The sequence below is a fragment of the Equus asinus genome, chromosome 21 (genome assembly GCF_041296235.1).
Source record: "Equus asinus isolate D_3611 breed Donkey chromosome 21, EquAss-T2T_v2, whole genome shotgun sequence".
Classification (NCBI taxonomy): Eukaryota; Metazoa; Chordata; class Mammalia; order Perissodactyla; family Equidae; genus Equus; species Equus asinus.
The window spans coordinates 47,911,310-47,932,980 of record NC_091810.1 but is presented as its reverse complement, the minus strand read 5'-3'; the positions used below and the strand labels follow the sequence as shown (position 1 = coordinate 47,932,980).

General features: G+C 41.0%; 1 protein-coding gene across 15 annotated transcripts in view; it reads left to right on the top strand.

Moving 5' to 3' along the window:
* Positions 1-21,671, top strand: part of DOCK3 (dedicator of cytokinesis 3) — a 438,078-nt gene that overhangs the window by 334,713 nt on the left and 81,694 nt on the right. For all 15 annotated transcript variants that reach the window (XM_044754125.2, XM_044754132.2, XM_070493006.1 and 12 more), the window contains 7 exons: positions 10,492-10,616; positions 12,125-12,287; positions 12,805-12,911; positions 13,488-13,659; positions 14,000-14,097; positions 16,358-16,441; positions 17,520-17,620. In XM_044754125.2, the coding sequence (XP_044610060.2) occupies positions 10,492-10,616; positions 12,125-12,287; positions 12,805-12,911; positions 13,488-13,659; positions 14,000-14,097; positions 16,358-16,441; positions 17,520-17,620 (850 nt within the window). The remainder of the gene's footprint in view (positions 1-10,491; positions 10,617-12,124; positions 12,288-12,804; positions 12,912-13,487; positions 13,660-13,999; positions 14,098-16,357; positions 16,442-17,519; positions 17,621-21,671) is intronic.

The following is a 21,671-nucleotide window of genomic DNA, read 5'->3' as shown; positions in this document are numbered from 1 at the left end:
CTTGGGACTGGGATGGGAGAAGGGTTAGGAGGATGGAGTTCAGTGCTCCTCTCATGAGCAGGTGGTGAACCATGCATTAAAAGCCTCTGCATCCCAAGCCAGGTTGCTGACTGCAGTCTGCATCCAGTGGCTCCTTTGGCTCTTGTGAGCATTTGTTCTTTTCCAGAAGCCCCCACATCCCATTCACCAGTACAACATGACAATCCAGAAGATGGGCTTTGTTATCTCCATTGGAGGCTGGCTGGTAGGAACCAACGTGGAACTCTTCATAGGGATGTCTTTTTACACTCTTCTCTTCCATTACATTTCTTAGAAGAGAATTGGCTCACAAGAACTTCCTCTTTAGGGGGAAGAATATACCAAAATATGTGCCTGTAGTATTGATCAATCCCAATTCATTTAAGGATAACAGATACTTTTTAATGTATCAGAAAAATGGATCAGGCAAATGGTATAAATTAGGCATGTGAATTGTACTACCTGGCCAGTTTCTCAGGAATTGTCTTACCCGCCTCATCTGATGCCTGATAGAGAGCAGAAAGTGGGAATGCATTGACCCTCAGGTGTGCTTCCAGCACGTCAGTTCCAGGTTCATGCTTCCTAGTCAGGCACATGCAGGCACAGCTGGAGAGATGGATCCAAACAGGCCTTCAGAGCCAAGGGGGACTATAGGAAGTGAGGAAGGGTAGAGGCATGGCTCAGACGGATCGCAGGTGGTCTGCTAACCAGAGGAGATGTGAATAAGGAATGGAAAATCAGAACAGGCAAATAGCTGGTTGTCTGGATGGATTACAGGAGGAGTGAGCCTTCCCTTTCCATTGAGTTTTAATGCTCCATGAAAAGCTTATTTGCTTTTGTTTAAAAGGTCCAAGCCAGGCTAGACCGAACTGATTGTGACTACTCTAAATATCACCTCTTTGGAGTTATCCATCGTGCATGGAGTTCTTCATCCTCTTGTTGAAATTATTTGCCAACACATACCCAAAGAGGAATGTGACCTGAGCATAGAGAAGACCCATGTGGTAGATTCCAGCTGGCTTCCAACTTCCCACACTATGCTTGGCTTGTTTCCTGTCACCTCCTTTCCCTCGCCATAGACACTGTGAATGCAGAGCAAGCTGCTGTGAACAGCCTTCATCTCCTGTTCATACACACAGGAGGGTCTTTTGGATGGGAAACCTAGGTCACGCAGTCGAGTCCATGTTTATCTTTAAAGGCTAAGGAGACTTCATGCTTATGAAAGGCCCTCATCTGGCTGTTGTAGAGGTGATGCCCTCCACAGGACATTTATCCCATCTGTCCTGACAGCATTCCTCAGCCCTCTGTGGCCCTAGTTATGGGGAAAATAAGAGCCCAGGCATAGTCCCTGGCTTCTTGGCAATGTGTCGTGGAAGAAAGAATAGGTGGTTACCAAAATTGATCTGGTGATCTTTTTTTGATTAGAGATCCAGGTTCATAAAATACAGTCATATATTCCAAGAGATGTACTTAAAGTCCTTCTTTTATTTTAAGAACTTGTTTGTCTAAAATTTGGACGTTTCTGTTAGCCTTCACACAGTCATAGAATTAAAACCAAGTGAGCAGAGACTAGAAAGGAACAAGTTTCAGTCAAAAAATATTTTTAAGCAATCTTTGATTTCAAGTTAAGTTGTCCAAACCTCAGCTATGGAAATAGATCTTTTTGTGGGGCACTCTGTATCTCTTTGTATATTGACACACAGGTTTATAAAGGACTCCTGGGTATGCTGGATATCACTGTGGAAATCTGCTGTATCAGGCATTGGTAAGGCAAGCTGAAGTTAAGGGGATTTCCCCTTCCCTGGGCAGTTATGGGATCATTATATGATTTGCCCCACAAGGCTGAGACACTGGGCAATCCTGGGAGGTCTAGGCCAGGGCTGTGAGATGCTACTTCCTGGGTTGTCTACCTTTGAGTACTGAGTGCTAGAGCTGAAAGTAAGGATTGGTTCACAGTCAGGAAGCAGTTTTTTGTGCATAATATGTCTCCTATGCTACCCTTCCTTGCTCTTTTGCAAAGGTGGCCACTAACAACTGACAGCCCCCTTAGTGTACCCCAAAATACCATCAGAGTGGATTTGCCATCCTTGGGCAAGGTGATAGGGATGGCCTGCAGGTCCTCCTGGAGCAGTAGGAAAAATGCGCAGGAGTGTTTTACATTGCAGTCAACCTATCTTGGGAAACCGTGACATGGCAAGAAGTGCCTTGGTGAGACTTTCAAGTCCTGGCCACCTGTCCAGCTGTATCTGGTCCACCCCTCACCTGGGAGAATGTTGTACCTGGGCTGCAACAGTCCCTCAGCCCTCACAGTGCTGGTGTGACCAAGTTACAAGAAGTTGCAATTTCTTCTTGACACATGGACATATGGGAAATGAACAGGAAATAAATTATCAGTAACTGTAAACATTTCAATATAAATCGGAGAAATTAGAGTAAATGTAAAAAATAGAATTACTTATGAACTTATGATCCTTGTTTTAAAATTACCCAGCATTTAGCAGTAACTACCAGTTACTCATTTGGAGAGGTCTTTTTTGTCAGGATGGTCCAAATAGGTCCTTGTCAAAGCATATTGACATAGCTTATAGCTCTGAGGTAAATAGCTATAACTCTCTACAGTTACAGAGTTCAGACAGGCTCTAGCCATACCCATATCCAAAATACCATTTCAAAACAGATCTTTCTGATAGTCTCCCATTGCTTTCCATGGGTATTTACATATACAGCATGTGACTAATGTGAACGGGAGATCTGAGGCCCTGACTTCACAGCCATCTAGCTCTGCTCATGACCCAGGGTAATGAACAAGAGGCAAGAGCGCTGTTGCTGGTATTCTGGGAGGTCTCAGAGAAGGCACGCCAAACTGGAAAATGCCGTTCTAGATTATAGAAGAACAAATAGATATGGGAATTTAAGCCTAATATTGAAACTGAGCACTTACAGCCTTTTGTTGGTTGATCACCGTATTTCTATGAATACTTCCTCCTTCCCTCCAAACTTATTTTAGTTCAGTACAAAAGTTAATAACTCTATAGCACACTCTTACTCCTTTCCTTTTTTCAAGTAGATGGGCGGGAAAGACTGGAGCAGGACAGGTATTCCAGGTGAACAAGATGAAGTTCACTGTTCCCATTGACTCACTTGTCAGAATTAGCCAAAATAAAACTTTAAAGAAAACTGTCAGCCAAAAGACTGTAAACTGAAAGGAATGATTTAAAATTTCTTGCTCAAGAAAGGGCTCTACCCTTCTCCAGACCATGTGTAAGCCAGCAGAGATGTACCATCACCTTCTACTTCTTTCTCTAGTTCTTTGCTTTCCTGGAAAGTCTGTTCCCTGGAGTCATAGGAAATACTTAGTTCTGTCATGGCTCTGTGGAAATTACGTTTTAATTTGTTTTCTAAGCCTTTTTTTTTTTTTTTAAAGACTGGCACCTGAACTAACAGCTGTTGCCAATCTTCTTTTTTTTCTTCTTCTTCTCCTCCCCAAAGCCACCCAGTACATAGTTGTATATTCTAGTTGTGAGTGCCTCTGGTTGTGCTATGTGGGATGCTGCCTCAACACAGCCTGATGAGCTGTGCTGCATCCACACCCAGGATCCAAACCGGCAAAACCTCAGGCTACCAAAGCAGAGCACACGAACCTAATTGCTCAGCCACGGGGCTGGCCCCAAGCCTTGAATTTTTAAGGTTATCATTTATTGTGGGCAATAAGGGCTAAGTTTCTATTAGTTAGATGGTCTTCAGTCTTGTCAGAAGAAATCTGCGCTTTGATTTAGTATGGTCTAGCTGATGACTAAGTTTTTCCTAACGAAGTAGTTCTCTAACCTTAGTATGTATCAGAATCACCTGCAGGGCTTGGAAAAACACAGATTGCTAGGCCCACCCCAGGAGTTTCTGATACAGTAGGATTAGGGTGGGACCTGACAATTTTCATTCCTCACAAGCTCTCAAGTGATGGTGATGCTACTGGTTTGGGACACCCTTTGAGAACCATGTCCTAGAGAGTACTCTGCTTTAGAGATGCTTTGCCTTTGCCTGGGTTAGACCTGGCACAAGTACTGCACCTCTCTGGGTTGCCCTGAACTTGCCCGTTAGGAGGCAGCTGTGCAGGTATGGCATCCCTCTGAGGGACCCTCTGACTCTTGCCCTTGTACTCAGAAATACACTCTGTCCTTTGCTTTGACCCCTGATAAAAAGTGCATGCTTCATCACTGACCTGCAAGTGATGTTTTTTCCTCTTTTCTTGTTTGTCTTAATTGTTCTTGTTTCTCTCTGTGCTGTCCCCTCATTTTCGCCCCTTTCTTTCTGGTGCAGAGATGAAGATAGTTGGGTGTAAGTTCCTGCTTTTTTATGTCCTGTCTGCTTTTTGCCTGCTTTGTTTCCATCTTCATTTGTTTCATGGAATGTTGCAAAACTGGGTTGGGGTGTCATGTACATTATTAATCTTTCATCAGCCTCACCTTTTGAGGTAACTGACAAGACATAAAAAAAAGAAGCTACCAGCCCAGCCTAGAAGACTGTGTATTACTTTGGGTGTTCATTAAGATCTGAGGAAACTAAAGACAATTGGAATGTTTAGAAAACCTTAATAAACCCTAGGTGTATAGCTACAGGAAAAGATTTTTATGAGACAGATCAGCTACTCCCATTGAAAGGAAAATGAGTAGTGCTTATCCCAAGCTACAAAGAACCAGAGGGGTTCTCTTTTCAGTTCTGCTGGACACATCTCGTACAAAAGGCAAACAGATACAGACATGACTTTTGAAAGAAAGCTCTCCTCAAGGGGAGTGATGACAGTATGCACCACAAGTAGATTCATAGGACCATGGTTAGACTTAGTGTCAAATGAGGCTTTAGCAATATCTGTAAGGGATAGTTTAGGAATGATCACATCCAGACCCATAATGGGTTGGAAGATCATCACATCCCTGGCCCAAGAAAAGAATAACTATATATAATAGTGTCACACTATACCCATGCCTGTCATCTTGTTAGAGCAGAGAACATCACTGACTTTGTAACAATAGAAACCAGTAGAAGTGTGACACTGAAGACATGGTTAGAAAAATAAAGAACTTATCTTTTCTGGATACTCTAAACAAGTCCCCCCAAGTGTCTCATCCTCAAAATAATAACTACAACAAAATAAAACATTGGTCATATGCCTGAAACTGTTCAAATTGAATGGTTGTTAACATCTCCACTTTTCCATGAATGCTGTCAAGAGACTTCATTCCTATCCTGCCAAGAAATAGAATTGTCGCCATCCTGAGCAAGCAGCTGTGTCTGCTGGAGGAAAGTTAGTTCTAGTTTTATATGGCCTTAACGGAAAGAAAGCACTATCCATAGAAGCCCCTCCTAATCCTATCTAGAGGTAGACAACATATAGGTAATGTAGTATTAAATACTATTATCCTTAAACCCCAAGATTCCTAATATGTGGTGTGAGTAATTTATGCAAAAGGAGTATGAATATAATAAACAATCCAGACAAGACTGAGTGCTCAGACCTGTATGGGCTGTCCTGTATAATTTCTCCTGGGGTGGAATTCAACATAGGCTGGACCCATTTGGCCCCAAAACTCCAAGGCAGGCTGGAGTGTCTGGCAAGAGAGTCTCTTGCTAACAGATGCTTTGGTTTCTGAGGTGAACCTCAGAGGTTTGGAAACCTTTATGGAGACTGCTCTCAGAAGACACCTGCAAAGATATTGTGAGCTTTGTTTCTCCAGAGTCATACTCCAGAGTCTTCAGAGGATCAGACCTGACACTGAGAGTTACAGTTCTCTGTCACTGCTGGATGCAGCTCTATCACAGTGCTCTGCTAAGATTTCTGGTAGCTGAAAAGCACTTTTTCCTTCTAAGACCTCTCACTCTGTAAGAACCCAGAATGTTTCAGGCCAATCCCTGATGTAGTAAGATGGCTTCAGGTTCATTACGCTGCTCCTTCCCAGCAGTTGTTTGTGTAGACTTATAGGAATCTGGATTTTTGGTTTGTGGTTGCAATGTAGTGAATCTGTTCTTGACACAGACACTCCAAGTCAAGTATCAGCAAACTATAGCCCATGGGCCAAATCTAGCCAGCAGCCTGCTTTTGTACTACCTGCCCCCTAAGAATGGTTTTTTACATTTTAAAAGGGTTGTGAAAACAAAGAACATGTGACAGAGACCTATGTGAACCACAAAGCCTAAGATATTTACTATCTGGTCTCTTACAGAAAAAGTTTGTCAACCTCTGCCTACTCTTAAGTCCCTAGTTCCCTGACATGCAGCTGTACTAACAGCTGACATTGGCTACTGTGTGAAACTGTGAAAGGGACAGAGACTATTTGTTCTCAGGCCCTCTTACAAGAACAGCCTCATTCATTCATCTTTGCATTCAAGAAACTCTGTTGCTTGTCATCTGAGCACTAAACACTCAGAGATGTAAGGCATTGCTGCTGCTGTAAGATGCACTGCCCAACTTAGGAAGGAGAGGACATCTAACAAGGGGAGGGAGGCCTACCCTCAACAATACCTATTCCTACTCCCTGCAGAAAAGCCTCCTCCTCCCTTGCCCCTTCCAGCATTCCTCCATGCTGCCTGAGAGCTGTGCAGTCCCCAACCCCCAGCCAAACTTCATCAGTATCTTCCCAGCAGACCCCCAGGTCCTGGTCCCCTGGTATTAAACCCTGGAGAGCATCAGAATCATCTGGTGATTTTTTTTTTTCAATATATGTACACAAGCCCCATCCAAGATCCACTGGAATCTCAAGGGGTGGATGCTAGAGATAGAGTTTTAACAGGCTCACTAGGTGATTAAAATATAGCCAGCTGTGCAGTGGTCTACAAACTAACCTCAAAACCACTGCTCAGGCCTTGTCTTTCCCACCCCCATTGTAATGTGCTACAAACTAACCTCAAAACCACTGCTCAGGCCTTGTCTTTCCCACCCCCATTGTAATGTGCCTGTCCTCATCCCCCTTCTGGTAATATTTCCTGGCAATTAGAGCTAAACTTTGCAGAGCCTCTTGGAGACAGCGCCTTAACCCAAAGGCATGATTCCACCGGTAGGTTTTGTGAACGTGTAACATGCAATAGGGACAACTTAAGAGCAGGGAACCCTGGGAGACTATCTCTAAGGCAGGCCCTGGAGCTTTTCACATTTGCTTCTTCTTGGGTTTTCTTCTAGTTCCAGGAGGATTAGTGGAGAGCTCAATTTAAATGATCCCCCAGACAACTTTTGACAAGAAGACCCCAGCAACATTAACTATCACAAAGTCCTAGTCTCAAAATTGAGGCCATAATTTGCAAAATTCCAGCCCATAAGGCAGCCTCACATCTTTTCTGACTGAGAACAGCCCTCATTTAGGCAGATCTCTTCTTCAAATAAAGAGCAGCCAAAGATCTGATGAAATCGAGAGGCTTCGGTCTATAACTCAAGAGGATACAGTTACTTGTATCGATAAATATTCTAAGCTAGATGATGACCAAAGGCATTCTGTTTAAATAGAAAATTTTAAAAGAATGAAAACTTAGGAATGTCTAACTCAGCCCTTCCATTTGAAATTGGCATTTTGGTTTAAAATGCCCTGGGGGAGCTGCCCAGAAACTATGAGTTCACTCCATAAAACCAAAACAGACCAAATTCTGTCATTATCAATTTCTAAGACAGTGCCCAGTTTTGTATTAGTATTCTAGATCATATATTGCTGGGAAAAGTTTGCAATATTTCATTTGAAGGACATGTTTATTGTAACATGTTTAACTTGTGTATAGAGGCACAGAAATTAGGAATATTTGTACAAGCTAGAATTCTATTGCTGGTAGTCAGCATCTGCTTTTAAAAGCCACGTGGTGATGTACATCTGAAATTTGTATAATGTTATAAACCAATGTTACTTCAATTTTAAAAAAGCCCAATATCATCTAATTCCTACTAAAATCATTTGAATAGATTATTACAAAACTTAAAATCTATAATGATGATAACTGTTTTTACCATTGAATCTCAAGTGGAAAGATTTTGGATTTGTTCTAATACTATTCCAAATAGGATTATGATTCTTAAAATGTAAAAAAAAAAAAAAAAAAAGCCACATGGATTATCTTGAGAATAACTTCCAGAGAGTGCTGGTTTAAACCAGGATAATATTTAAATAAAGTACCTATTTAGATTAGACATTAAAATTCTCTAGACTATTTATTTTATGCCAAATCAGCCTAGAAATTGAATGATTATTTAAATTCCATAGAAAAGGTAATGTGTGACTAAAAGGCTTTTCTCAGAAGAAAGCTTTGAGATGTCTGTTTCAGTTGTTAAAATTCGAGATGTCTGATTTATCCTTTTTTTAAAAAAAAAGATTGGCACCTGAGCTAACATCTGTTGCTAATCTTCTCTTTTTTCTTATTCTTCTTCTCCTCAAAGCCCCGCAGTACATAGTTGTATATTCTAGTTGTAGGTCCTTCTGGTTGTGCTATGTAGGATGCTGCCTCAGCATGGCTTGATGGGTGGTGCCATGTCCGTGCCCAAGATCTGAACTGGTGAAACCCTGGACTGCTGAAGCAGAGCACATGGACTTAACCACTTGGCCATGGGGCCAGCCCCTGATTTATCCTATTATAATAGCAATAACTCATAAAAGAGTTCCCAGTTAATTTTGAATTTTACTTTCAGAACTGATTTTATTCAGCCTCTGTCCTGACAGAGAAAACTGATAGATTTGAGTTTCTCCTGCTTGCCTTCCCTATCATACCTGCACACCTGAGTGCTATTTTAATGATGTTTAATGAGGGCCCAAGCAGGATGTCCAAAAGAGGCAGATTAAAGTTCCAAACTCATCAGAAGTCAAAGCGAAGGCTCTACTCAACCCAGAAGAAAGTCTGTGTGGATTGCAAGGACGGACACCCTGATGGCTGTCCCACCTTCCCAGCAGTTGCACTTATGTGTGATATTCAGAACACATTTTCGTTTTCCCCTCATAGTAGTTTCAGGGCTGTTTGTTTGGGGAACAGCATGGCTTTCACAAATTAGAGTAAGTTCTCTGGGCTGTCAGAGAATACTTAATTGCTTTTCACAGGCTGCTCTTTCACTTGAGCCAAAGTATTTTGAGAACTTCATGATGCGACCAAATAACCATGATTTCAGTCTTGGAATAGGAAGGTGACCTGAAGAATGGAAAGTCTGATGGTGAAGACCCCAAAAGCCCAAGATACATGCCAGTCCTGGTCTATCATTGTTTCATACATAAGAGACATTCAGACACTTCCACAATTAGAGACAAAGTCAGTGCAGAAAAAAGGCTGTCATTATGTATCTGACCAAACCAGAAAGCTCACTTACCAAAAGCAAAATCTGTTTATGTCATTGTGATTCCAAGTAATGAACATATTTAGATGTGCCAGTTTTTCTAAGAACTGAAGCAGAAAGAATATCTGGGTTCTGAATTGGCTTGCTTTGCCAGGTAATTGTTCCATCACCTCTCAATTGAGTTCTTCAGGCTGCTAACACATCTTCACTTTGGTCTTACCTGTTTTCCTTTGCCATTTTCTTCCTTTGAAGATTTTTTTCCCACAGCCTTTGCTATGTTTTTGTTGTTGTTGTTGGAAGTCGAAAGCTCTTCTTTAGAACGTGTGAATAAAACTGGTCATGTTACAGATTTAGAAACTCAGAGCAGCCTAAATAAGCTCTTCTTACTTATGGACAGATAATCCTATCCCCCCTAAAAAAGGGAGATGTGATTTAGGTCATTTTAGACTTACAATTTGAGTTGCTTCTGCCCAGTCTCAAGCACCAGATATGGGGAAAATGGGCTGGAGTCAGAGCACAGGGAAGCAACAAAAGCACAACAGATTGTTACCGCAGTGCTTTAGCACCTGTGCTTCTGGAGAGTCCTCTGCTCCCAGAGCATTTGCAACTAAAAGAAAAAAAACTTGACAGTCCATTGCCCTCTCCTGGCACTCCAGCAGGAAATAAGACTTAGAGCTAAGCCTCCAGAAGGAAGAAGTAGTGTACTATCCTCTAGTTATAAGGGTTGAGGGCTACAAAAAGAAAACCTATAAGAGAAAAAAGAAACTACTTTTTTTTTTTTTAAGGAAAGGAGGAGGGATTAATAAAGACATAGACATGATTAAAATAAGTATTATTCCTGTCGATTCTAAAATCTTTCCTCTTTGGAAGGCTTAGATTACAGCTATTCTGGAGGGGAGAGAGACTGAACAAACACCTGTAATTTGAGAGAAGATTCTCTGCCCTGTCCTTTCCCTCATTGGACAAGCTGCGGTGAACACCTTTAGGATTCAAACTTAGCACATGACTAACCAACCTGAGTGCTGCTGCACTGATACTGGTAGAATTTCCATTGTTATTAACCAAGCTTGGAATGCCCTGAGCACACACTTTATCCTTGGAGGATCCAAATGCTAGACTGGTCCTCCATGCAGATGGGGCGGTGTGGCTTCCGTAGTCATGAAGACATGGCGTTTCTTTCCCCACAGGCGATATCCGCAATGACCTTTACCTAACCCTGGAAAAGGGGGATTTCGAGAGAGGGGGAAAGAGTGTACAAAAGAACATTGAAGTGACCATGTATGTGCTTTATGCAGATGGAGAAATATTGAAGGTAAGGCTTGCCAGTCAGTTTGGAATAGAGGCTAACCCTGTAAAAGTTCTAGTACTTCTGTAGACTTTGTTCAAAGACCCATTCTTCTCAGGCAGGACTGAACTCAGATCACCTCATATTCTTCTCTGCTTTTTCCTTTCTTCAAGGAAACCCTACAGTATGCTTTGATAATGACTTCCAGTGTCATACAGCCTTTTTAGAAATTCTTCCTAGGGTCTGACCTGAATCCTTCCCGCTCCAATTTAGACCTATTCCCTCTAGTTCTATCCTGCGTGTTACTTCCTCTGTCGTACCGTCTAGCATCAAGCTGTCTACTTTTGATAACTCTTATTCGGTTCCACACTTTTTGTTCCTTGGGCTAATACAGAAAGTTATGTTTGTTCCTTGGTAAGAGGTGGTACTTAGGTACTCACTTGCTGGTACCAAGTCATATGACAAGGGACAGTAGCAGACTCAAGCCCTAAAAGATTATTTCTAGCCAATGCAGTACAAAGATCCTCTGTCACTCTTCATTGAAAGCAAAGACTTGGAGTGCTATTATTTCTATTGTCAGTATGTAGTTTTTCCCTCAGTCATATCATGGTGAAGTCCGTGGCAAAAAAATTGCATGGCACTTGGTGGAAGGCAAATCAGTCTTTTACAAACCTTGCTTCTCTATGTTGACAACAGCCTTGTGAGAAAGGCAGAATGGGAGTGGTCATCCACATTTTACAGAAGGAAAAAGGTAAAATTAATCAAAATCATCTCCTAAAGCTAGAAAGAAATGTAGGAGAATGTTGAAATGGTGGTAGAAACAATGATTTGTGTGTCATTTTAAAAACCCACCTCAAGAACTAGGACATATCCATTGCTTGCATGAATAATGCCAAGGTCAGCAGAGCTGTCAGCTGTTCACACTACCCCTGTGCAGACAGGGAGCCGCTCCTGATTATATTGCCTGAAGCTTCCTGTCCTCCAGAGAAGGGCCATGGACAGTCCCAGGACTGCTGCTTCATGGCAATATTTAGGAACTTAGGTCAAGCTAAATCTGGTCTATCTTGTTTATATCCAAGGACAGTCAACCAAGGGACCTAAAATGCCAGTGTAACATTGGGCTGAGGAAGATTAGAAAAAAGGTCTCTCCACTTTGTAACTTAATTATTTTTCTGACCTGGTAAAGTACCATGTGCAGTTGACTTCTCCCATGGAATTTATTGTTCCCTTTCTTAGTGAGGATGAAGAGCCTACCTTAGTGATTCGTATACACTCCTCAGCTTCCCTCTAGTTTATTGAGCAGTGTGTGTGTGTGGTTACTTCTGCCCAAAGGAAAACAAGGAGCATTGGGACTGCTGATTCCTTATACCATCTACACAGTTGTTTCAAAAAGTATTAAATTTAAGTCAAATGAATTTTCTCATCTTATAAATTTGGCCTGGTGGTAAAATGAGAAAGTAAGTTGTCCTAGTGACACACAGAAATCTAGGGACTCCCTCCACAAAGATGAACCTTATGGTGCTTCTCTCTTCCAGGATTGCATCAGCTTGGGTTCAGGAGAGCCAAATAGAAGTTCCTACCATTCCTTCGTCCTCTACCACAGTAATAGTCCTCGCTGGGGAGAAATTATCAAATTGCCCATCCCCATTGACCGGTTCCGGGGCTCCCACCTGCGCTTCGAGTTCAGACATTGTTCTAGTGAGTGAGACTTCTCTCCACATTCCTTTGAGGATATGAATGTAACTCTTTCCTCTCTGAAACAGAATTAAGAGGGTTCTTATTATTGGGGCAAGAAAATGAGGAGTTATGAATAAATAGGCACTTAGAAATGGGATGTCATCAGAGACTGCTTTTTGGACAGTGATTTAAACCCTTGGGTCTGGTATTGACCCTTCCTAGTGTCTGACCTGGACACTGGGTAATTGCCAATGTCATTCCCCTTTGAGTGTTTCCTTTGTAAGTGTTAAATTACTTCTTAAAGAGCCCCTGGTTTATCAAGACCAGCAGTTTAGTTTCTCTTTGGGTCTGGGTAGCCCACATACCTTGACTTATAAATGGAAATCCAGTTCAGTACATTTCTCATCATTCCTGCAATCAGGTTGCTACCTAATTAATGAAAGAAGTAAGGGACAAAGAAGTAAATTGCATAGGCGATAAGCACAAGGGGGATTTCTGTTAAAAAGCAAGAACTACTAACACTTGCCTCTGATTGCAGCAAAGGACAAAGGGGAAAAGAAACTCTTTGGCTTTGCATTCTCACCCCTGATGCGGGACGATGGTACCACACTCTCAGATGATATCCATGAGCTCTATGTATACAAGGTATGGGGCCTGGCTATCTCTCATCCCAACCATCACCCCTCTGAGGCTACTCTCACACATGAGTCTCAGTTAGGTGGTTTTCATTGGGTGGGCTAGAGGATCCAGGGTAGTGTACTGGTGGGTGACAGCAGGACAGCTGTGGGAAGCCTTTTGTCTTCTAAATACAGTCACCTTCCTCCTACCAGTAATGCCAGCAGGACCTTTGTTCCCCACCTCCCACTCTGCTAGTAATAGAAATCCATTACCAACCCCTCTGTGCCATTGTGGCCCTGGCTAGTAGATTTGGAGATCTACTATTTGAGATCATGTTTCTGTCAGCTGTTACAGTGTAGCTGCCAATCAGGGTTGTCTGCACACCAGGTAGAGACCACATGCCCTGCTATGTTCTCTTTAAAAGGCATGTGAGCCATCCTGGTGAGTTTCTTAAACATAAAGCACTCTTCTAAAAGGACCTCAGACCCAAGGTCCAGCCTCAGAAAGATGAGAGCAAATATTAACTCAGAAATTCCCTGGGACCTGATTTTTATGTGTGGTGTGGTTCAGGAAACATTCTGTATTCTCTACTTTTGCCTACAGTGTGATGAGAATAGCACATTTAACAACCATGCTCTGTACCTGGGCCTGCCCTGCTGCAAAGAGGACTACAGTGGCTGCCCTAACATTCCCTCTAGCCTCATCTTCCAGCGCAGCACCAAAGAGTCTTTCTTTATTTCCACACAACTGTCCTCCACCAAACTCACCCAGAATGGTAGGTGATGGTGCCCTCCTCTATCCTCAGTTGCTGGTTCCACTTTGCTAATGTATGTTAAGGGAGACAGAATTTATTGCTTTTTCATGCCACAATGAGAGGATTCTTTTCATTAAATCTCTTGGCAGTAGCAGCCTGTGAGGTTTCTCATGGTTTTTAGCAGCTCCAGAGTGCACATCTGGAGTTCACAGATGTGTCTTTGGCCTTGATCTCAGCACTAAAGAGTTGTAATACTGCTATTTCTGTTCTTCTAGATCCCACCTGTCCTTGTCTGGGAGAGTCTGGGCGTCACTTGTCCTTGACATAACAGGGCTCACAATCTTTTGGGCTTACTTTCTAGTGGACCTCCTTGCTCTGCTGAAATGGAAGGCCTTTCCAGACCGGATCATGGACATCCTAGGGCGGCTGCGTCATGTCAATGGGGAAGAAATTGTTAAGGTATGACTTTCACGCAGTTTTCACACGCTGCCTGAGCGAGCAGCAGCTAGGCAGAAGGCCTTACTTCCCCTTGATTTCTGCCAGTAAGACCATTTTTCAAGATATATAATTAGATGAGTAGGAATAAAGTTTTTTTCTTTTTTTTTTTAGTTAGCTTCTTTTTTAAGAGTAGGTGTCACATTAGGTTTATTACCTTTTAGAAACTATGTTTAAGTTATAAACCCTATTTTCTGACTACTTCTTCTTAGAAAGCAGAACAATAATTAATGGTAAAAGCATCCTCCAAGAAACAATCCCAGTGCTTTATGCTGCCTGCCTTCCTTTAGGTCTCCTCCCTGATTCAACTGCTTTCTTCAGGTACCTGGTGACATTTCCCATCTTATGGCCTGAGCAGGTTGACAGCAACACTACCAGTCCCCGGTTGTTTTCTGTAGGACTTCTTTGTACTGTGTAGAGTATTTTCCCACCTGGTTTTAGCTCAAAAACCCCCCAGGCACTTCCTGATGGTGAAATCCCAGCAGGTAGATTCTACAGAATGGACTGAACTCTACAGAGGATAATGGAGGTCCTTTTGGTGATCAGCAAGAGCAGTCGAATATAAAATAGAGATTAAACTTCAAGAAGGCAACTTGTCCATCGATGAGCATTCTTAGCTTTATCATTGCGAGTATCAAATCAGTTAGCACACATGCACTGTCTATACTTTCATTTTACAGCTCCATTGACTCAATAATGCACAACACGGTGTCTTCAAATGAGGAGCAATTTTAAAGTCTGTGTACCTCTTTGTACTTTTATGAAGTCTTGTATGAATTTTGTTTTAATCAGTTTATCAGAGTATCATAAGTTTTGGAAAGAACTCTTCACAAACAAGCTAATACTAGTTTTTGAAACTTAAGATAAATTCATGCTCAGGGCATTTTTTCCTTCTAAACATATTAAAACTATCAGCCGATAAACAGACAATGTATTAAGAAAAGTTTGTGATCTTTTTAAGGCTGAGTTGTCATATTCCTTACAGGAGAACATCCTACCAGCATGTCTGGTTTTGGCGTCAATGGTTTGTCTCAAGCCAGCCAGAAGAGATGTGAAGAGCATTTGAAAATATTTCTTTATTTTTTATTGGAAGATTTCAAATGTGCAGAAAAGTAGACAAGGTCCTGGCCCTGTGGTGTAGTGGTTGAGTCCTACATGCTCTGCTTCAGTGGCCCAGGTTTACAGGTTCAGATCCCAGACACAGACCTATACCACTGTCAAGCCGTGCTGTGGCAGTGACCCACATATAAAGTAGAATAAGATTGGCACAGATGTTAGCTCGGGGCTAATCGTCCTCCAGCAAGAGAAAAAAAAAGGAAGATTGGCAACAGATGTTAGAGTGAATCTTCCTCACCAAAAAAAAAAAAAAAGTAGACAAAATAGTATAAAGAACCCTGCCTGTACCCATCGCCCAGCCCGAACTATCGTCAGCCCATGACCAATCCTGCCCATCAACCTCTCTGTCTACACCTTCCACCTTATATTGTTTTGAAATAAATTGTAAACATTGTATCATTAAATTGTATTTTGACCAATGGAATGTTAAATTTTAGTTTTAAAGACTCCAAGCATCCTTGAATATTTATTATGCTCTCCCCTGGTTTTTGCATCTTAGAAAGAAAAAGGCACATTCTCAAAAAAAACAAACAAAAACCGGTGCTTCCTAGATCTTTTACCCTCATTGACAGCCCTCCTCAGCTGTATTCTTCCTTCTTGGATACTAGTTTCTAGACCAGAAGATAGTTTCTATAGGTAAGGCCTAGCTTGCCACACCTGCATCCAAATGTCCTCTATAGAGTTAGGCCATAGTAGAGAGTAAGGGACTCCTGAACTCTTTGGGGTCCCAGAAAAGTGAGCTCTTTTTCTCAAAATGAAATTGCCGTGAGAATCACTTAGATTGTTTTTATTTCAAGATTGCTGTTCTATACGGATGTCCTATGTTTTTAGGTAATCGTTTTTCCCTAGGAGTTATCACTTACCCAACAGAAAGAGCCTCTCTAGGTCTCTCTCCAGGTCCTTTGGGCTATAAGCAAACACCCCAAGTCCACCTAGTTATCCCTTAGCTGGGTGGAGGTGGGGTACTAGATTATTTTTAAGTGGTAGTTTGAGATCTTAGGAGATCTTTGACTTTGTTTATTGGGACATAAATTCATTGATATATGCAAGTTTGACCATGTGTACAGAGTCCTAAAGCTTGAGCCCTCTGATTTTAATGATGTTGCAGTTTCTGCAGGACATCTTAGATACACTCTTTGTGATTTTGGATGATAATACAGAGAAATACGGCCTGTTGGTATTTCAGTCTTTGGTAAGTCTCATCCTTCCTGACTTTTCATTTTTATTAATTATTCCTGTCATGTATTTTTAAAAATCTAAGGGAAGAAATTTATTAGAGTGAGTGAGCACAAAGTGTAGATGTTTCCAATAGAACAGAGACTGAGGAATATCACCCAAGGAAGACAAACTAACCAACCTACCAGGCAGAACTCTGTAAAATCAAGTTTGAAAAATTCAGCATGGTCAGGTCCAGGCCTCAACTTTGTAGTTCTGGCATTCAATCTCATCACTATTTCAAGGTTGTCTGACCCCTGAAATAGTGACCTACACCAACAAAAGGCCCAGAAACTAATATAGAAAGCAAGACAGCTTGTTTTTCACTTACAAAGTAGGATATAACCACCAGGAAAAGCAGAGACTCACTCGTGCTGGTCTGAGCATCATACTCTCTCCCTCTGCGCAGTTATTTTGGAACCAGAGTCTCAGAAGTTTCCTTAGTGAGAATGGACAGTGATTTGAATGTTTAGTGCATTTACTTAATATATCCAGTCTCACAGGAGGGCTGTATGTTCAAGGAGAACCGGATACTGTAAGTCTACCTTATAATGAGGAGCAGAGGTGAGAGTTAAATGGCACTTACATAGTTTGCCCCTCTGGCTTTTCTTCTTTCTTGCTTCCCTGGCTAGCCAGCCCCATTTCTGAAGGGCCTAGCCTTTCATAGCTGATTTGGCTCACAGGACAATCTTTTTTTTCTCTCTTTTCCAAGTTTTTTGAGACACCTTAGTGTTTATGCCACCTACATAGGTATTGTTTTACCTTCCCCTGGTCCGTATTTTACCACCCAGCATTATTGTAAAGAGAGAACCTCAGAGTAACACTGACATAAACAGATGAGTCCCAAAGCTGGATTGGGAGGCTGGGGGTGATAGGAATAGAACAGACAAGACAGAAATACAGACACAAAATGGAAATATTACATTCACTGCCCATGGTGAACACTAGAGAAAACACTGATAGTTTGATGTTCCTTGAAGAAGCAAGAGTTCTGTTTCCTGCTGGGGATACATCTGAGGCCTCCAGTGAACCCTGATACTCTCCATTTCTCCCAGGTATTCATCATCAACCTGCTCCGAGACATCAAATATTTCCACTTCCGGCCTGTAATGGACACTTACATCCAGAAGCACTTTGCTGGAGCCCTGGCATACAAGTAAGTTGTGTTTGATATCATGAATAGGACTTGTGTTTAAATAGAAAGACAGGCTTGGGACTGGCCCCGTGGCCGAGTGGTTAAGTTCGCCTGCTCCGCTGCAGGCGGCCCATTGTTTCATTGGTTCGAATCCTGGGCACGGACAGGGCACTGCTCATCAAACCATGCTGAGGGGGCGTCCCACATGCCACAACTAGAAGGACCCACAACGAAGAATATACAACTGTGTACCGGGGGGCTTTGGGGAGAAAAAGGGGAAAAAATAAAATCTTTAAAAAAAAATTAAAAAATAAATAAAAAAGAAAAAAAAAGAAAGGCTTAAAAAAAAGCTCAGTGGCAACCACTGTTCATTCAGCTGACCTTTCTTTTTAACTTCATTTATTTATTTTTTTACTTGTGGCAAAATACACATAACATAAAATTTACCATCTTAATCATTTTTAAATGTACAGCTCAGTAGCATTAAGTATGTTCACATTGTTGTACAACCATGATCACCATCCATCTCCAGAACTCATTTCATCTTGCAAAACTGAAACTCTATACCCATTAGACAATAACTCCCCATTCTCCCTCCCCACCCCAGCCCCTGCGAAACCACCATTATACTTTCTGTCTCTATGAATTTGCCTATTCTAGGTACCTCATCTAAATTGAGTCATACAATATTTGTCTTTTTGTGACTGTCTTATTTCACTTACCATAATGTCTTCAACATTTATTCATGAGGTAGCGTGTGTCAGAATTTCCTTCCTTTAAGGCTGAATAATGTTCCTTTGTATGTATATACCACATTTTGTTTATCCATTCACCTGTTGATGAATATTTCGGTTGCTTCTAACTTTAGCTATTGTGAATAATGCTACTATGAATGTGGGTGTACAAATATCTCTTTGAGACCCTGATTTCAGTTCTTTTGGGCATATACCCAGAAATGGAATGGCTGGATCGTATGATAATTGTATTTTTAATTTTTTGAGGAACCACCATACTGTTTTTCACAGTGGCTGTACCATTTTATATTCCCACCAATAGTGCAGAAGGATTCCAGCATCTCCACATTCTCACCAAGACTTGTTTTCTGTTCTTTCTATTTTGGAAGTTTTTTTTTTTTTTTCCTAAAGATTGGCACCTGAGCTAACAACTGTTGCCAATCTTCTTTTTTTTTTCTTCTCCCCAAAGCCCCCCAGAACATAGTTGTATATTCTAGTTCGGCTATGTGGTACGTAGCCTCAGCATGGCCTGATGAGCCATGCCATGTCTGTGCCCAGGATCCAAGTTGGCAAAACCCTGGGCTGCTAAAGCAGAGCACGTGAACATAACCACTCGGCCATGGGGCCGGCCCCTGGAAGTTTTTTGATAGTAGCCTTTCTAATGGATGTGAGCTGGTATCTTGTTATGATTTTGATTTGCATTTCCCTAATTATTAGTGATGTTCAGCATCTCTTCATATGCTTATTGACTATTTGTGTATCTTCTTTGGAGAAAAACCTTTTCAAGTTCTTTGCCCATTTTTTAATTAAGTTGTCTGGTTTTTTGTTATTGAGCTGTAGGAGTTCTTTATATATTCCGAATGTTAACCTCTTATCAGGTATACGATTTCCAAATATTTTCTCCTGTTGCCTTTTTACTCTGTTGATTGTGTCCTTTGATGCTCAGAAGTTTTCAATTTTGATGTAGTCCAATGTATCTATTTTTTATTTTGTCAGCTATGCTTTTGACGTCACATCCAAGAAATCATTGCTTAATCCAATGTCATGAAGCATTTCTCCTATGTTTTTGCCTGAGTTTCATAGTTTTAGCTCTTACGTTTAGATCTTTATTCCATTTTGAGTTAATTTTTGTTTCTTGTGCGACATAAGACTCCAACTTTATTTTTCATGTGGATATCCAGTTTTCTCAATACAATTTGTTGAAAAAGATTATTCCTTCCCCATTTATTGGTCTTGGCACCCTTGTTGAAAATCATTTGATGGTACTGGCACAAAAAGAGACACACAGATCAATGGAACAGAATTGAGAGCCCAGAAGTAAACCCACACATCTATGGACAGCTAATATTCGACAAGGGAGCCAAGAGCATACAATGGAGAAAGGAGACTCTCTTCAATAAATGGTCTTGGGAAAACTGGACAGCCACATGCAAAAGAATGAAAGTAGACCATTATCTTACACCATGCACAAAAATCAACTCAAAATGGATTAAAGACTTGAATGTAAGACCCAAAACTGTGAAACTTCTAAAAGAAAACATAGGCAGTACGCTCTTTGACATCAGTCTTAGCAGCATATTTTCAACTACCATGTCTGACCGGGCCAGGGAAACAACAGAAAAAATGAACAAATGGGACTACATCAAACTAAAAAGCTCTGCACAGCAAAGGAAACCATCAACAAAATGAAAAGACCACCTAACAATTGGGAGAAGATATTTGCAAACCATATATCAGATAAGGGGTTAATATCCAAAATGTACAAAGAACTCATAAAGCTCAACAACAAAAAAAAACCAACAACCCAATTAAAAAATGGGCAAAAGATCTGAACAGAGAGTTCTCCAAAGAAGATAGATATACAGATGGCCAACAGGCACATGAAAAGATGTTCAACATCACTAGCTATCAGGGAAATGCAAACCAAAACTACAATGAGGTATCACCTCACTCTGGTCAGAATGGCTATAATTAACAAGACAGGAAACAACAAGTGTTGGAGAGGATGTGGAGAGAAGTGAACCCTTTTGCACTGCTGGTAGGGGTGCAAACTGGTGTAGACACTATGGAAAGCAGTATGGAGTATCCTCAGAAAATTAAGAATAGATCTACCATATGATCCAGCTGTTTCACTGCTGGGTATCTATCTAAACAACTTGAAAACACACATTCATAAAGATATGTGCACCCCTATCTTCATTGCAGCCTTATTCACAATAGCCAAGACTTGGAAGCAACCTAGGTACCCTTCAAGGGATGAATGGATAAAGAAGATGTAGTATATATACATAATGGAATACTACTCAGCCGTAAGAAAGGATGAAATCCGGCCATTTGTGACAACATGGATGGACCTTGAGGGTATTATGCTAAGTGAAATAAGTCAGAGGGAGAAAGTCAAATACCGTATGATCTCACTCATAAGTAAGTAGGAGATAAAAACAACGACAAAAAACACATAGTAACAGAGATTGGATTGGTGGTTACCATAAGGGGAGAGGGAAGAGCAAAAGGAGTGATTAGGCTCACATGTGTGGGGATGGACTATAAGTAGTTTTTGGGTGGTGAACATGATGTAATCTACTCAGAATTCTAAATATATTATGATGTACATCTGAAAGCTATATAATGTTATAATCCAGTGTTACTACAATAATAAATAAATAAGAAAATCATTTGACCATATATACAAGGATTTATTTCTGGGCTATTTTATTCTGATGATGTTTCTATCTGTCTTTATGCCAGTACCACACTATTTTGCTTTATAGTAAGTTTTGAAATCAGGAAGTGTGAATCTGCTAACTTTGTTCTTCTTTTTCAAGATTGTTTTGACTATTCAGGGTCCCTTGAGATTTCCATATGAACTTTAGTATGGATTTTTCTATTTCTGAAAAAAATGCCATTGGGATTTTAATAGAGATTGCATTGAACCTGTGGATCTTTTTGGGTAGTGTTGACATCTTAAAAGTATTAAGCCTTCCAATCCGTGAACATGGATGTCTTTCCATTTATTAGTATCTTCTTTAATTTCTTTCAGCAACAGTTTGTAGTTTTCAAATTACAAGGCTTTCACCTTCTGGTTAAGCTTATTCCTAAGTATTTTAATCTTTTTTTTTATTGAGGTGACATTGATTTATAACATTATATGAATCTCATGTGTACATTGTTATATTTCAACTTCAGTATAGGTTGCATCATGTTCACTACCAAAAGTCTAGTTTCCATCCGTCCCTGTACAAATGTGCCTTTTACCCCTTTTGCCCTGCCCCACCCCTTCCACTCTGGTAGTCACCAGTCTGTTCTCTGTATCTATGTGTGTGTTTGTTTTATCTTCC